The 17,583-nt window shown below is 36.6% G+C and overlaps 1 protein-coding gene across 1 annotated transcript in view; it reads right to left on the reverse strand.

Annotated features, from left to right (window-relative positions):
- The window catches only part of LOC143239477 (repulsive guidance molecule A-like), a 36,391-nt gene extending 22,644 nt beyond the window's left edge, over positions 1-13,747 (reverse strand). The window contains exon 1 of the mRNA XM_076480562.1: positions 13,593-13,747. Coding sequence (XP_076336677.1) covers positions 13,593-13,651 — 59 coding nt within the window. The 5' untranslated portion in view covers positions 13,652-13,747. The remainder of the gene's footprint in view (positions 1-13,592) is intronic.
- Positions 13,748-17,583: the final 3,836 nt, after the last annotated feature.

Genomic DNA, 17,583 nt, shown 5'->3' on the forward strand with positions numbered 1-17,583 from the left:
GCCCTCTACCAACCAACAACCATCCAGTTTGTAAAGGAATAACGAGGCCTAACTCTGCCTCTCTTCGTCTGCGTCAATCGACACTGTTCGATTGTTTGAAGAAACTTGATGATGTGTTAAAGTAAGGATTAGTTGGGTTAGAGAATAGAGTTTTAAACTGGAACTAAGCAGGGATAAAAAGAGTCTTATCAAAGTACTAACAAAGTCAGTGGAGTTTTCTTATAGCAAAGCCACATTGGGCCATCTGCTGAGACCACCGAGTTTGAACATACCGTGTGTATGTTTTTCTTATAGCAAAGCTACATCGGGCTATCTGCTCAGCCCACCGAGGGGAATCGAACCCCTGATTTTAGCGTTGTAAATCCGGAGACATAACGCTGTACTAGCGGAGGGCTTGAACATACCGACATTGTATTTTAAAAACAACCAACTGGCACACTTTACGCTTACGTGATAATAAAGTGGTAAAATAAGCCATGAATACTGTGTTGGAAGTTAGTGTAGCATGTTTAAAATAAAACGATTTACACTTTTTTGTTTTGAAAACACAAAAACTGCATTTGAATTTAAAAGAACCGAGTTCGGAAGTCGTTATCTCATATTTTAATTATGGAACTATTTTGATAAAGTTACTGTCAGTTTCTATCTTTGTATTTTTCTGAGTGATTGCTGATTAATATTTAACATATTTTAATTATGGAACTATTTTAATAAAGTTACTGTCAGTTTCTATCTTTATATTTTTCTGACTGATTGCAGATTAATATATTTTACTTATGGAATTATTTTGATAAAGTTACTGTCAGTTGCTATCTTTATATTTTTCTGAATGATTGCAGATTAATATTTAACATATTTTACTTATGGAACTATTTTGATAAAGTTACTGTCAGTTGCTATCTTTATATTTTTCTGAATGATTGCAGATTAATATTTAACATATTTTACTTATGGAACTATTTTGATAAAGTTACTGTCAGTTGCTATCTTTATATTTTTCTGACTGATTGCATATTAATATTTAATATATTTTAATTATGGAACTATTTTGATAAAGTTACTGTTAGTTGGGGCCTGGCATGACGACTCGGTGCAGTGGGCTAACAACCTACTCACTTTTTAAATACTTGTTGAAGAATCCGCAAGCGATTGCAGCCCTATGTTCCAAGATGGAATCTAATGGTGATAATTAACTGTCAGTTGCTATGTTTATATTTTTCTGACTGATTGCACATTAATATTTAACATACTTTAATTTTTATTTGCTCTGTTCGTGATTGAACTTTCATCTGGAACCTGTTTTGTTTGTTTGTTTGTTTTGGAATTTTGCACAAAGCTACTCGAGGGCTATCTGTGCTAGCCGTCCCTAATTTAGCAGTGTAAGACTAGAAGGAAAGCAGCTAGTCATCACCACCCACCGCCAACTCTTGGGCTACTCTTTTACCAACGAAAAGTGGGATTGACCGTCACATTATAACGCCCCCACGGCTGGGAGGGCGAGCATGTTTAGCGCGACGCGGGCGCGAACCCGCGACCCTCGGATTACGAGTCGCGCGCCTTACGCGCTTGGCCATGCCGGGCCATTATCTGGAACCAATTGTCAGTTTCCTTATTAACTGAGTATTAACTGTCATAAAATATATAATTGAAGTATACAGTTTTAATGTACTATATCTTTATGCTTTTTTTAAAGTTTCATTGAAATATTTAAAAAAATACTGTTTTCATGAATTAATGTTCGCCAACAAACACATCACAATATAAAATCAAAATGGACTCTCAATTTCATGTTTTAATACCGTTGTGCTGTCAAGTGTGTTCTAGACGTGCATGGAGGTTTCATGTATGAAAATTTGAGAAACTAAACTGCAAGCATGTTTAGTTTTTACAACTGCTCAAACTTTCTATACCACCATGACGAACCTAACAAGAGGAAAAATATTCTGCATGTGTAAAACTTCTTCACGAAACTGAACGTTCTTAAGCAAATACGTTTTTCTTTTTTCTAATCACGTTGATTTGTGACTTTGCGCCAAAAACGATATTTCAGGGCTGTGTGTCTCCCTGTAATAACTCTTTTTTTTTTGTATCATGCTTGTAAGAAATTGCTGTTTTATCTGTCCATTCTTTATTTTATCAGTAGATAGTACCTGTATAAATATGTGTGTGTAATTTGCAAGGGCCAGCGTCACGTGCACTAGTGTTAGATTGCCATTACAGTTTTTACACAAAACTCACTGTCCAAACTATTATACCGACTAGAAACCGGTTTCGAAGGATTTGAATAACGTAAAATAAACCACAGTTCAAATCCGTAATTCTAATATTTTGACGAATATTTTATTGAATTTTCACAAATTTGTTACCATAATTTATACCAGACACGAAGAAAGTGTCTGATCTTTGCGTAGTTATAGGAAATACGCCATTCGATCTTTACTTGAACAAGGCAAGACAAAACATTTGAAATGGTTTTAAATAAAAGCTAGGATACACAAATTATCCACTGTAGAGAATCGAACCCTGGATTTTAACGTTATAAGTCCTTAGACTTACCGTTGACTCACCAGGGAACTGAAAGAGAAGCAAGTGTAATAAAATTTACTGATCGTAAGTATTTGTGAACTGTTTGTCAGTGTTATCACAAATAAGCGTTATTTTAATGTCTACAAGTACATTGTAAAAGGAACTCACCATCCTATGACCAGAAATCACTTATTATCATATGTGTATGTGTCAATGTTATTAAACACAAAAAAAATATTTAGCTGAAAAATATTTGGTTAACAAGTATAGTGTATCGAGCTGTGCATTGCAAGGTGTAGAGATCGATTCCACAATATGCCACTTTCAGCTGTGGGCGCGTTATAAAAGTTACAGTCAATATCCGACATTCGATAAAGAGTAGCTAGTTATGCGGCGGATATTGCACTCCTACTGATCAGCGCTTCAAAATTCTGAACTGTTTGTGTCTGAAACTTTAAGTTTTTCATGTAGTCGTTTATGTCACGTGGCTAAGATATCAAGCACTTAACACCAATGTTACATTGTTGTAATTTTGTTTGTTGCCAACAAAATAACCACGTTTAATCAAACACAGGATACAAAAATGTTTAAACTATGTGTTGGAGCACGTTTATAAATAGATTTCAAACACTTGAGGTTATCAGAATGAGCAATTATCACAGAATGTTTGAAAAGTAACTTACAATATTTGTAATGAGGAAATAATATGAAAATACGAAATACAGGTAAGGTAGACAGAGGTTATAAGCGTCAACTACCAATATACACTGCTATTAATTTATGTACATTGTACAAATCTTTGTTTTTGGACCTGAACAGAAATTCAAAACAGCAAACTTTTGTGAACGTGGTAAAATATTTGAAAAACTTTTAATTTAAAACACTTCCATTTTAAATCGGTTTCAGTACACACAAGGACAGATGGAATTGTTGAAACGCTGAATGGTTTTAAAATTATAGTAATAATGGTGTATTAAGAAAATTTTGTTTATTTAGCGACTTAACGTCGTTTAAACTGTATTATCTTACCAAGATTTTGTCGCTCTACCGACATGTTAAGGGTTCTCGATTCATAGTCTGTTGTTCGCGAATTCGAGTTCCTTTTATGAAACATGTTCGTCTTTTCAGCTATAGGGGGTTTATGAAGGCATAGTCAACTCACTATTCTTTGGTTAAAGGTGAATTTTCAACAAATTTAATAATTGCCTTAGAAACTGTACTTTGGTTAGGTATAATTCCTGTGTAGTTGCTATATTTTTAAACGCTTTAGTTTTTGAGTAAAAAATGAAACAAAATGTGCGGGTCCTCGAACTCAAGTTCCTCTCGGTCGTTCGGCTGTTTCCGTGACGTTTTACAACTATGACGTAATAGTTGCCAAACACGCTTCGTTGCGCGCCGACCATTTTGTTACTTTCAGTGCTAGTGTTTTATGTAAATCTATCGGTGCGTTTTTCGGATTACATACTTTGTGATACTATTTTTTGTCTTGATATTGCTACTTTATGTTTGTTTTATGATAACATGGTTTACTGTGTTGTTTATGGTTGTAAAAACGGTTCGGCATCGGGCAAAAGCTTCTTTTCGTTTCCGTGCAAGGAGAAGGAACCGGCAAGGTGGCGACAGTGGGTGCGAATGGTCAATAGGAAGAACTGGACACCTTCACATCATGCAAAACTTTGTCAAGATCTCTTTGAACGCTCATGTTTTGTGTCGGATCCTACTGTTATGGATTCCGTGGGTTTCAAGCCAGGCAGGTTGAGACTGAAAAAAACCATCGGCAGTAGACAGGATCGTCCCCACTATCTTTTTTTTGTGTAGAGCTGATCTCAGCCTGCAGTGTACAGGTTCCACCCCTCTGAAGCCATCGTTTGCCATCACGAAAAGAACAATCATAAAGGTATGTGTGCAGTATAAAGCAATAAACAATAACTAGTACAATATAATAATTTAAAATTTCCATCAAAGCCTCGAGTCTGGGTAATGCACTCTTCATCTTTTAATCGGTTTGACATCTTGTCGTATGAGCGACAACAAACGCACTCTCTCCTGGTTGGCATCTGCTCGCATAAACCACACCTACACCTTGCACAAACATACGGAATATATCGTATAAATTATACATTTATGGTAAATATTAAATTAACTATTCAGACTGCTACATGTAGTTTGATTTTATAGACAGAATTATGACGTATAATTGAAATTCATTTTGTTACGAGTCATAAATACCTGGTACAATGATTGTGGAAGGGCCTAGTATTAGTTACCATAGTCGGCAAAGTATAAACAAATAAAACCCAGTCTGTGATACTAATAATTTATAAACACCAGACACGTTTCGAGATGTTTAAAATTACACGTGAAATAATACAGACCATATTTGTTGTCATGACTTAGGCTTACCATTCTTCCGCTGGAGGTATGACCGACTCGCAACCGGCCTGAGCGCTATCAGTATCACTCACAGTTCCGCTACTCTCTCGTGGAACTGTTCTCATCACTAGAACTTGTCAGATATGTGTCAAAAGTAACTGTTCTAGGTTCGTTCAGAGTAGGTTCTAATTGATATGGCGCTACTCAACACTGTTCAGAACACAAAGTCAAAACAGACTCCGCCTCTGTTTCTCCGTATGCACTGGCCATGTTTATCTACATTCAACGCGTTGGCGGTTTGTTTGGCAACTATTACGTCACAGTACTTTTCCTAGCGGCAAACGTAAAAACTAAAACGTTCCGATTGCCGCTCGGAAAGGGCTCTTTCTGCACCAAGTTCTATGTTTCATTTGTTAGCACATATTTTTTATAAAAAATGTGAACCTGCAAAATTAATCAGTATTAGTAGTTCTTTTGACTGCAAAGTTTTTCTGTAAAATTCACCTTTAAACAGTAGTCCATGAGTTGGCGGTGGGTAGTGTCATCTAGCTAACTTTCCCCTAGTCTATAACTGCTAAATCTGGGATAGCCCTCGATTATTGTCAAAACAAACCATTCAAACCTTAACATATTTTCCATATTAGAAATTACACATTAACTATGGTCATTAAACCAAACATTAAATTCTCTGGATACACGTTAATCAGAGTAGGGAGATCGAATAGAAATGTTTATCTCTATTTATAGATCGAATCTCTATGTCCAACAGATAGTATCTCATACATTAGATGAAAACATGGCAATGGATATTCACTACACAAATAATAAGTGCATCACAATAGTAGCTATTCATTGTTCTCGTACAAAATGTATTGACGTAGATCTATTAAACAAATTGTGTGAATATAATTATAATCAATACCTACAGTAAATACATGGTATTTGTATGTAGTAAAAGACTAAAATGGAAGAAAGCAATGTAACTAGGGCCGAGATGGCCAGTTGATTTAGGACGCTTGACTCGCAATCTGGGAGTTGCTGGTTCAAATCAGCGTCGCACCAAACATACTCGCCCTTTCAGCTGTAGGGGCTATGTAATGTTACGATCAATTTCACTATACGATGGTAAAAGAATAGCCCAAGAGTTGGCGGTGGGTGGTGATGACTAGCTGCCTTCCCTCTGATTGTTCTCTGCGAAACTCGAAACATTCCACAAAATTCGACAATAGTGACCATGTGGTGTCAAATGATGCTATACCAACAAGCACAATACCAGTGATATTCTAGATTTATGTATATGCTCTTTTCAACTCAGTTCAGCTACAAATGTATAACATTTCAATGTAGGATGTGATTCAGACAATGATCAACTACCTGTCTCCACAATAAACCTGAAGCTACACCGAAGCAGATGTAAAAATCTAACCGGAAAGAATATGTAAATATACTTAATAAATTAGTATCAGAAATGATGAAAAAACAAGCTGAGAAACAGTCGGATATTGTTTGTTTGAAGTTAAGACTAAAGCTACACAATAGGCTGTCTGTGCTCTGCTAACCATGGGTATCGAAATCCAATTTCTAGCGTTCTATGTCCATAGACAAGCCGCTGTGCCATTGGAGGGTCCGTCGGATGTAGGCGACTTGTGCCTTACTACAGATACAAACCAGACTATACCAAATACATAACCAACATACCAGTAACACTAGCACATGTACAAATAATACAATGTGTACCAAAACATTATACTTACACGTGAAAACACAATAAAACACACTAACAGATAGAATAACAACCTAGGTAAAAGGAATTAATACTGGTAACACCTGAATTAACAAGAGAATGCAAAGCAACTGTAAACATAGTTTAAAGGATTCACAGTCTAAATCCCCACAAAAAGACAAGAAAAAAACATCCCATAATATAAACAGATAGCGGAAATAAATATTAACAAAAGTTTCTGAAGAACATGTGAACTATTTAAACACAGTATACGAGCATATGATATAAAACACGCATACACTCCAAGACCAAGCTAACACAACTACAAAATAAACATGCACACACATCAAGACCCAGCTGACACTACTACAAAATAAACATGTACGCACTCCAAGACCCAGCTAACACTGCTACAAAACAAACGTATACACTCCAAGACCCAGCTAACACTACTACAAAATAAACATGTACACACACCAAGACCCAGCTAACACTACTACAAAATAAACATGTACACACTCCAAGACCCAGCTAACACTGCTACAAAACAAACGTATACACTCCAAGACCCAGCTAACACTACTACAAAATAAACATGTACACACTCCAAGACCCAGCTAACACTGCTACAAAACAAACGTATACACTCCAAGACCCAGCTAACACTACTACAAAATAAACATGTACACACACCAAGACCCAGCTAACACTACTACAAAATAAACATGTACACACTCCAAGACCAAGCTAACACTGCTACAAAACAAACACGTACACACATCAAGACCCGGCTAACACTACTACAAAACAAACATGTACACACTCCAAGACCAAGCTAACACTGCTACAAAACAAACACGTACACACATCAAGACCCGGCTAACACTACTACAAAATAAACATGTACACACTCCAAGACCAAGCTAACACTGCTACAAAACAAACACGTACACACATCAAGACCCAGCTAACACTGCTACAAAATAAACATGTACACACACCAAGACCCAGCTAGCACTGCTACAAAACAAACATGTACACACTCCAAGACCAAGCTAACACTGCTACAAAACAAACACGTACACACATCAAGACCCGGCTAACACTACTACAAAATAAACATGTACACACTCCAAGACCAAGCTAACACTACTACAAAACAAACACGTACACACATCAAGACCCAGCTAACACTACTACAAAACAAACATGTACACACACCAAGACCCAGCTAACACTACTACAAAATAAACATGTACACACACCAAGACCCAGCTAACACTACTACAAAATAAACATGTACACACACCAAGACACAGCTAACACTGCTACAAAACAAACACGTACACACACCAAGACCCAGCTAACACTACTACAAAATAAACATGTACACACACCAAGACACAGCTAACACTACTACAAAATAAACATGTACACACACCAAGACCCAGCTAACACTACTACAAAACAAACATGTACTAACACCAAGACCCAGCTAACACTACTACAAAACAAACATGTACTAACACCAAGACCCAGCTAACACTACTACAAAATAAACATGTACACACACCAAGACCCAGCTAACACTACTACAAAATAAACATGTACTAACACCAAGACCCAGCTAACACTGCTACAAAACAAACACGTACACACACCAAGACTCAGCTAACACTACTACAAAACAAACATGTACACACACCAAGACCCAGCTAACACTACTACAAAATAAACATGTATACACACCAAGACCCAGCTAACACTACTACAAAATAAACATGTACACACACCAAGACCCAGCTAACACTGCTACAAAACAAACGTACACACACCAAGACCCAGCTAACACTGCTACAAAACAAAAACGTACACACACCAAGACCCAGCTAACTGCTACAAAACAAAAATATACACACCAAGACCCAGCTAACACTGCTACAAAACAAACGTACACACACCAAGATCCAGCTAACACTGTTACAAAACAAAAACGTACACACACCAAGACCCAGCTAACACTGCTACAAAACAAAAACGTATACACACCAAGACCCAGCTAACACTGCTACAAAACAAAAACGTATACACACCAAGACCCAGCTAACACTGCTACAAAACAAACGTACACACACCAAGATCCAGCTAACACTGCTACAAAACAAAAACGTATACACACCAAGACCCAGCTAACACTACTACAAAACAAACACGTACACACACCAAGACCCAGCTAACACTACTACAAAACAAACATGTACTAACACCAAGACCCAGCTAACACTGCTACAAAATAAACGTACACACACCAAAACCCAGCTGACACTGCTACAAAACAAACGTATACACACCAAGATCCAGCTAACACTGCTACAAAACAAACACGTATACACACTAAGTCTTTCAGCTAACCTAGTTAACCCTGAAGATTTGGAAGAAACAAATAATGACGACAGTGTTAGGAAAATTACAAATAAAATTACGGAAACGTTAAGTTGTTAAACCCATAAAACATACAAAAACACAAAAATACCAGGAGAGGACTAAGTATAAGCCATCCTCCTCAAAAGATGTTCTCAACATTCGTTTCACCGTGTTACTGTACTGTTTAATTTATTTCTAAACTCATGTTTGGAAACAAACAAATGCTCTTATGTTCCCAATGAAACTAATAAATTATCATTCAATCAGCTTAATGAGCTCCATAAGGATCATTTGAGGCAGAATAATAATCAATAGAATATTCATTTATTAGAAGTAGTGTTAAAAGTACTACAAATCATTTATGTAGGTTAACCGTGGTAGATAGCTTTACCCAAACTAAGTGCAGTCGTATGCTATCTTAATGTAACATAATGGTCTTCAATTCCGCACGAAACAAATGGAACTACCAACACTGGTTATCAATTGTTTTTTCTGAGGGGAGAGAAATAGAATGTGAAGAGAGTGAATGTTAAGGGAACCTCCTCATAATACTTTACCCCTGGATAGGTATTCCTCAGGATGGGGTAATTGGTACCACCCTCTTCATCATGTATGTAAATGATAAAACCTTAACAAGTCCAAATTATAATCTTACTTCTCATATCTCGGACTATGTGGCAGGATAGGAGAGTTCCAGGACCTCTTTCAGTATTCGCCAGGAACATACAACTAGTTTTCAACCAAATGGCTGAATAATGTGAAAAACATGAATTAAAACGATCTTCCAAAAACGAAACTGGTGGTATTTTAGAAATTTATTCGAACACATAATAAACACCCATCCAAAAAACTTGACCCCGTACTGCCATGTCGGCAAAATTCATAGGGTTAACCTACAATTACGAGAGACTCCTAGATTGTTTGTTCAAAAATACAGCCACTCCACGGCAGACTCCTAAACTGTTTGTCCAAGCATACAGCCACTCCACGACAGACTCCTAAATTGTTTGTTGAAGCATACAGCCACTCAACAACAGACTCAAAATTGTTCGTTCAGATTTTTTGATAAAAACGTATTTACTCAGCTCCACAGATCACTACGTCATACATGATGAACATAGTCCTAAGTGTTTCTCTCTGTCCAGTATGTACCATAAGAAAAAATGCCACCAATGTTAGATCATAAGAACTCAAATTAAGATATCAACAGATAACTCAAGTGAAAATATGATGATTTGCCAAGAAACTGTTTATGAAGTGTAAGAGTGTTACATATCTAAATTAAGAGAAGTGAATAGAAAATATTAAATGCTACATGTTTTACAATAATGGACATGGTCTTACAAAGGGAAGAATATTTAGTGTGAGTATCCACGAAATGTGTTAACCCTAATTATCTTGTACTTAACCGAAATAAATATACCGTTAAAGAAGGTATTCATAGCAGCTGACCCTCACGGGACGTACAAACACCAATTAAATCGACCAATGATACTTCTAGATGAGCATAGCACTTCTCACATTTTATAATCAGGTTTGCTTAATTTTATAATAAAACACACAAGTTATAGGTTTGGTTTTTGGTTTGTTTTGAATTTCGCGCAAAGTTACACTAGGGCTATTTGTGCTAGCTGTCCCTAATTTAGCAGGGAAGGCAGCTAGTCATCTGTCGGGATACTCTTTTACCGACGAATAGTGAAATTGGCCTTCATATTATAATGCTCCCACGGCTGAAAGGGCAAGCATGTTTGGTGTAACGGGGTTTCGAACTCGCGATCCTCGGTTAACGAGTCGAGTGCCTTAACACGCTTGGCCATGCCGGGCTCGACTTAAAGGAAGAAATAAAAACAACTACCAATAAAAATCTGAAGTCATCTGATCCGATGTACCAGTGTGTTGAGATATGAGTTGCGAAGTAGAGGTGTTTGGTTAAACCGTATTACTTCTAACTTAAGATGCACCTCTTTCCACATTTTTACGAACTGGAAATTTGGGTACATCTTAGATTCGAGGTATTGTTTTTCACTCTTCTGAAACACCAGTTTCTTTGAACAACAAAGATTTTCGATAAAATTCTGCATTAAAAACAGATTGGAGTATATTTTAAAAAGAATATAGCTTAGAAATAAAAAAAAACAGTCAAATTTATCGATGTCAGCGCCTCTAAAGGTGTAATTGGATATAATTGTCCTCAGTCTTTGTCTAACTTTTCTGTTGTTCAGACGTTATTTTATTGTGTTTTTACTCATGGAAGAGCGTGTGACATATGATGCTGACTTTAAAAGTTATTTTGTGTGAAGAACAGATTGGGAATCCTGCAGTCTGTGAAAAGTGTACAGTGAGTGAGGCAAATGTACGTCGTTGCCATGGTATGAAAACAAAGTCGTTTTCTGGCCCAAGAAAAGGAAGACATCCTCAAATTTATACCGCCGTTTTAACGTATTTCAGAGAGTTACAAAACAAAGGGCTGCCTGTAACGAGAAGTCTTGATGTTAAAAACAAAAGAATGTGCAGGAAACTAGTATTTCTTTGAAGGCTAGTCATGACTGGTGTGAGAATTTATGAAAAGAGAAGGTTTATTATTACAGCAAAGGACAACAATTAGTCAATATTTCCTGTCAGGTTTTGAAAAAACTTATTGAATATTAACTTTATGTTAGTGGTCTACGCCAAAGGAATCAGTATTCCCTAAATCCAATCGGTAATGCAGATGAAACGGCAGTTTTTCCCACATGCCGCACAACTACACTGTAAATGCCAGAGTAGAAAAACAGGTGACAATCAAAACCACTGGTTACGAAAAGTTAGAGTTAGTGTCATGCTATGTGTAACTGTAGATGGAAATAAGTTACCACCGTATGCCATATTAAACAGGTAAAACATTACCAAAAGAAAATTTTTGCTAAGACATTATAGTTCGTGCATAAAAGAAAATAAAAATAAAAATGCGTGGATGACATCAGAGTCAATGTAAGAGTGTTTGGAATGTTTATGGGAACATCGGCCTGGTGCATTATAAAGCAACGTGGCCATCTCTTCGATAAAATCAAAAGTAGGTTGAGGAACAAAAACAATGATCTGGTGATTATTCCTGGTAAAATGACAGGTCAGTTACAGTCTCTTGATGTGTCCATTAACAAGTCATTTAAAGATCGTATCCGTAAGCATTATGATGCTTGGCTGAATAAAGACAATCATACTTTGACACCGAGTGGTTTAATAAAATGGATATCCGTGTCAGTAATAGTGGAGTGGATTTTAAAAGTTTGGAGAGAAGAGTCGAGCAATAGTATTAGAAGACGGAACACAAGATGACATTCTTTGTGACCATAGTGAATCAAGCGATGAAGATAACAGTGAGTCAGAAGAAACGTCAGAGTAACATTTTGACTAAATAAAGAAATATTGTTGTAATGAAAACTTTAAATTTACTGTTTATTTTATATGTATTTTATTTTAAATACATTATTAACGTTTTTGATTCGTTAATAAATTATTTTAAAATATATTTACGCCTTTCTAATTATCATCCAAATTCTTTTTTCTGAAAATCCCTTTTCAAAAGTGTGGTCCGTCTTTAATTAGAGGGCGTCTTAAATTTCAAGTAACACGGTATAATTTACAGTTGCGAAATAACTTAGATTTGTAAAATGAATTTGCTTTGAATTTCGCGCAAAGTTAGCTACTCTAGGGCTATCTGCGCTAGCCGTCCCTAATTTAGCGGTGTAAGACTAGAGGGAAGGCAGCTAGTCATCATCACTCACCGCCAACTCTTGGGCTACTCTTTTACCAACGAATAGTGGGAGTGACCGTAACATTATAACGTCCCCACAGCTGAAAGGGCGAGCATGTTTGGTTTGACGGGGATTCGTACCCGCGACCTTCAGATTATGAAACCAGTGCCTGAACCTTGTAAAATTGAAGGTGCTACAGCAACCCCGGTTTTGATGCCTCTGCGTATTGTTCTGATTCTTTAAGGAAAACTCTGATGAACCAAACCATGGTAATGGAATATTTATGTCTATTCTGGTTTTATTTATATATATATATAATTTGATAACTTGTTCCGATTAAGAATGTAGTTTTATAATAGTATCACAAGTGTCTTGTGTTTTTTTTTTTTTTTGTAAAATAGGGTTCAGGAAAAGTAATTACCCTAGGGTGGAATTCTATTATTTTAGGGTTGAAATTTTCTTCACTTGGAAACTACAGGGTGGCCCGTAAGTTCCTACCCATCCATATATCATATGTATCCAGTGTATCTGTGTGCTGTCCCTTATTCTCGCTGCATAATATTATGCGACGCCATGTTCTGTGAGACGTTTTCAAGTGTAAATGGGCTTACATCGGCCATATTTCTTTGAAAAAAAAGAAACAAATTTATAATACATGCATAATTGAATATAACATAACAACATATGAATGGGTTGGGACTTACGGGCCACCCTGTACACAACTGTATTCTTACTTCCCTCGCACGTGCTTTGACTCTATTTTCGGGGTCGCAGTAACGAGGCGAACAGAGAAAAATAAAAGTTTACTATACCTGTAATGACCACTGTTCAAAGTGTCCGGTATTATTAAGCAGAACGTACGAGATATCATTTCCGGGGATAAACACGAAGTTTTCGCCAGAGGGAAACGACAGCGAACAAAACCCGATGCTTGCTTTCAGCACAGTTCACACCTCTTTGTAATAATTAACGTAGTGGTGAAAATAGCACGAGGTAAAGGTGACAAGCGACTTTTGCTCTGCAAACAGGTGCACCCCTTACACCCCTTCACTTAGCGTATTGCAGGATTCTTTGGCTCAAAAACCTAAGAGAGCTTTTACTGGTCCTCACGTGCAGAGTAAAAGGCGCACGTGTAGATACGCACAAGCTAGCACCTGTGTAAACAGGGATGTGGCCGCGAAAACGTGAAGTTATGTGTACCGTCAAGTTATCCCAACAGATGTCGATTTATTGCTCTGTAAGATGACATGCATTATGCGGGTGACATGGTCATGAAATAAATAATATTGTATATCAAAGGTCCCTCACAGACGTTACGTAATACAATTTTACATATCTTTCCATTCCTATGTTATAACAAAAATAATGTTCCCTAAAATACGGAGGCCTTCTTCCAGAGTTTTGAATATTTTTACCTTTTTTAAAGACCGGCATGGCCAGGTGGTTAAAGAACTCGACTCGTAATATGAGGGTCGCGAATTCGAATTCGTGTCACACCAAACATGCTCGCCCGTGGGGGAATTATAATGGCACTGTCAATCTCACTCTTACAACGTTATTATTGCGAGTAGAAGCGTTCTCTAGCAAGCATCTAAACTATAAAATTGAGAATATAGCTTACAACAATAATGAAATTATATTGATGATTGTGAGTGGACTTTGAATTACACTAAGCAAGTGTTATCCTATATATTGATAAAATTTCCCTTAAAGGAGTAGGCTTATGAGGTATTTCACTAAAAAAACACATACTGTAAATAAATTACTCACAATAATTAAAAATAACAGCATCGAATATAATATAATATAATATAATATAATATAATATAATATAATATAATATAATATAATATAATATAATATAATATAATATAATATAATATAATATAATATACCCAGTTTATAAATGATGGATGTTGCGGCCATTAGTGAGTTTTTAGCTCTTTGTTTGTTTGTTTGTTTAGAGTTAAACACAAATCTACACAATGGGCTATCTATACGCTGCTCACCACTGGTAACGAAACCCGATGTTTAGCGATGTGAATCCGCAGACATACCGCTGTGTTACTGGAGGGCTCTAACTGTAGGGTTTGGTCTGCACGTTGTAAGATTTATACGAATATGAATAAATGACAAATTCGTGGTGTGGTTGGAGGCACTATGTTAGATGTACATACTCTTTCTACTCTCCAACTCTTCTGGAACACCAAAGTTGTGGACTGGTTGCAGATTCTAAGTTAAATGCCCCCTTCCAAAGTCCCTAGCTGTTTTTGGTGCAGCCTTGCACCAGGGCATAAGAATGGATAAAACTTACTCAATGTTGTATTTAGATTGGATTTTGTGTAAAACTACACTAAGGCTATCCACGCTGGCTGTCCCTAATATTGAAATGATAAACCAGACAGGTTGTTTTCAGAGCCTACTGCTAGTTCATGTTACATCGAATAGTGTGGACGTAACCGTTATTTTTACAAATTACAACTCACCCCTTGCCCTAAAATGCGATTTTTCGGTAATTGGACTCGAATCACAGTCCAGCATGTTAACCACACGGCCGTGTACTGCCCAATCTCATTTAAGCATAATTTCTAAATAACCAATAAATATGTCTACATATTTAAATTTAATAAAAACATAGTGTCATTCACGAGCATTATTTTGTCGAAAATTACAATTTTATTATTCTCCAAAAAAGAAACAAAAGTGTCTTACTTACCAAAACATATAATGAAAATTCACACAAGTTAAGAACTCGTCTGCATTTCTCTGGTTGTCACTCCACACAGATGGTATACTTGTTCAGTGAGAAATTACGCTATTAGATGTATTGACGTTTCCATGTTGATTTATTCACTAACGATACTGCTTTTATACATATACTGGGGTAAATGACCATGTTAGATATTCCATATGATTCAAGTATATCTGTGCATCATTTTGACCTACGGATGAGAGAGAAGGAAACTAGTTGGAAGCACCTGCCGCCTCAAGTGGCTACTTCTAACTGAATTGTAGAGTTGACTCTATTTTATAAAACACTCATTGCAAAATGTATGAAATGTGTATGGTACACAAGGTCTCGAACCAGAGACCCCAATTTCGTATAATAACCACTAATCCTCACCGGCTGATTTTAAGTTAGTTGGCCAGTGACAACCGCAGACAATGATCAGTTTTGCAGAACTCTATCATTTGTAAAACACAAAATAATATTACATTTATCTGACCACAGTCAATAACCACACCATGTGCTCCTACATGTGATCAGGGAGCGTGTCAAGTTTCGTAATACCTTTATTGCATTTTAGCCTACAATAAGTTTGTTTACTTGTAACACTTTCACTGTTGAAGAAGCAAGTATGTTCGATGACAGGATTCGAACATGCAACCGTCCGTTATTCTTTCTACGTAATCTGTGGGTATATATGATCAAACCACATAGGATAATACAGAACCATTATCAAAACACACATTGTACGTATTGCTTTATTTGGGTATTAAAAAAATTGACAGATGTGTTAAAGTTTTCTGTATTGGTTTTTTCAGTAGGTACACACCATTAAATATGAAGTCATAAGTACATCTTATAAGCATCATTGGACGCTTTTATTTTCTATGTGCGACGATGATGGCCAAGTTATTAGTGTGAATCCGAGGATTCATGGTTCGCGAATTGTTACCACAAAACTCGATCCGCACCCTAGAACCGTGGATGCGCTATAAGAGTGTTGGTCAAATCCGATCATTCGGTCAGACAATAGTAGTAAAATTGCGGTGAGTATTGTTGACCACTTGCCTTTCTTCAGTCATTTCCAAATTCGGTATGGCTATGAGTAGACAGTAAGTTTACTTGTTCATTCTTTATCTTCTACGGATATCGTATTTTCATGTATTATTTAAAATAATTCTTACCTTACTTATCTACGTTCAAACTTTTACTTGGAAGAAAATACACATCTGAATCTCTTACAAATCGTCGTTCTTTGATTTAGGTATTTCGATGTTATTAATATTATGAAAGTTAAATTGTCACATGTTATGTGGTTTTTAATTGTGTTGGGTAATAAGGTGTTTACTGAAAGTGTAAAATTTCGGCTATTATAATATTTAAAAATACAATTTAAAACATAAGTCACGACTCATTTGAACATTTCTTTTTTCAAACAGAGCTTGCAGGAATGGAGTGGGATATTTCTTAGCGTTTACAATAAGTCCTTCAGTCCCACGTTCGTTATCGAATACATAAATTTTTAAACTCCGACGAATGACTGCTACAGCACGTGTACTCGTAACGTTAGGCCAAACACACGTTCGGTTCAATAGGTCTATGTAGGACGTTAAGGTTGGGCCGTATAATAGCTTATCATTTTGGTAATGTGGGAAGGAGAGGTTTCTTAATCTCCTAAGTAACAAGAAGATGATTATAAGCTCATCAACGAGTCTTTAAAACATAGAAGGAACGACTGAGAACATGCATGTACATCGAGGATGTTTATTGTATGGATGTGTCATTTCCTACTTTATCACTGGCACGTGAGATTTATATGTACTCACCAATTGCCACAATGCCTTCCTTCCTCTGAGGAGTCATATCAATTCGGGAGATGTGTTTATGATTTAGTCTTCCCACATTCACGTTCTATTAACGTCTCTTCGGTTCACACGTTCTGGTTTGAAGCTAAGAAGATTTACGTATATGTGACACATAGCGACCCCTGTTTGCGCCAGTTCATTATAGGAACAGTTTATTTAATTTACACCTTTACATAGCACTGGCTTTCATTCTCAATAATCGTGTCTTAC

The sequence above is a fragment of the Tachypleus tridentatus genome, chromosome 13, assembly GCF_004210375.1.
Source record: "Tachypleus tridentatus isolate NWPU-2018 chromosome 13, ASM421037v1, whole genome shotgun sequence".
In the NCBI taxonomy this organism is placed as follows: Eukaryota; Metazoa; Arthropoda; class Merostomata; order Xiphosura; family Limulidae; genus Tachypleus; species Tachypleus tridentatus.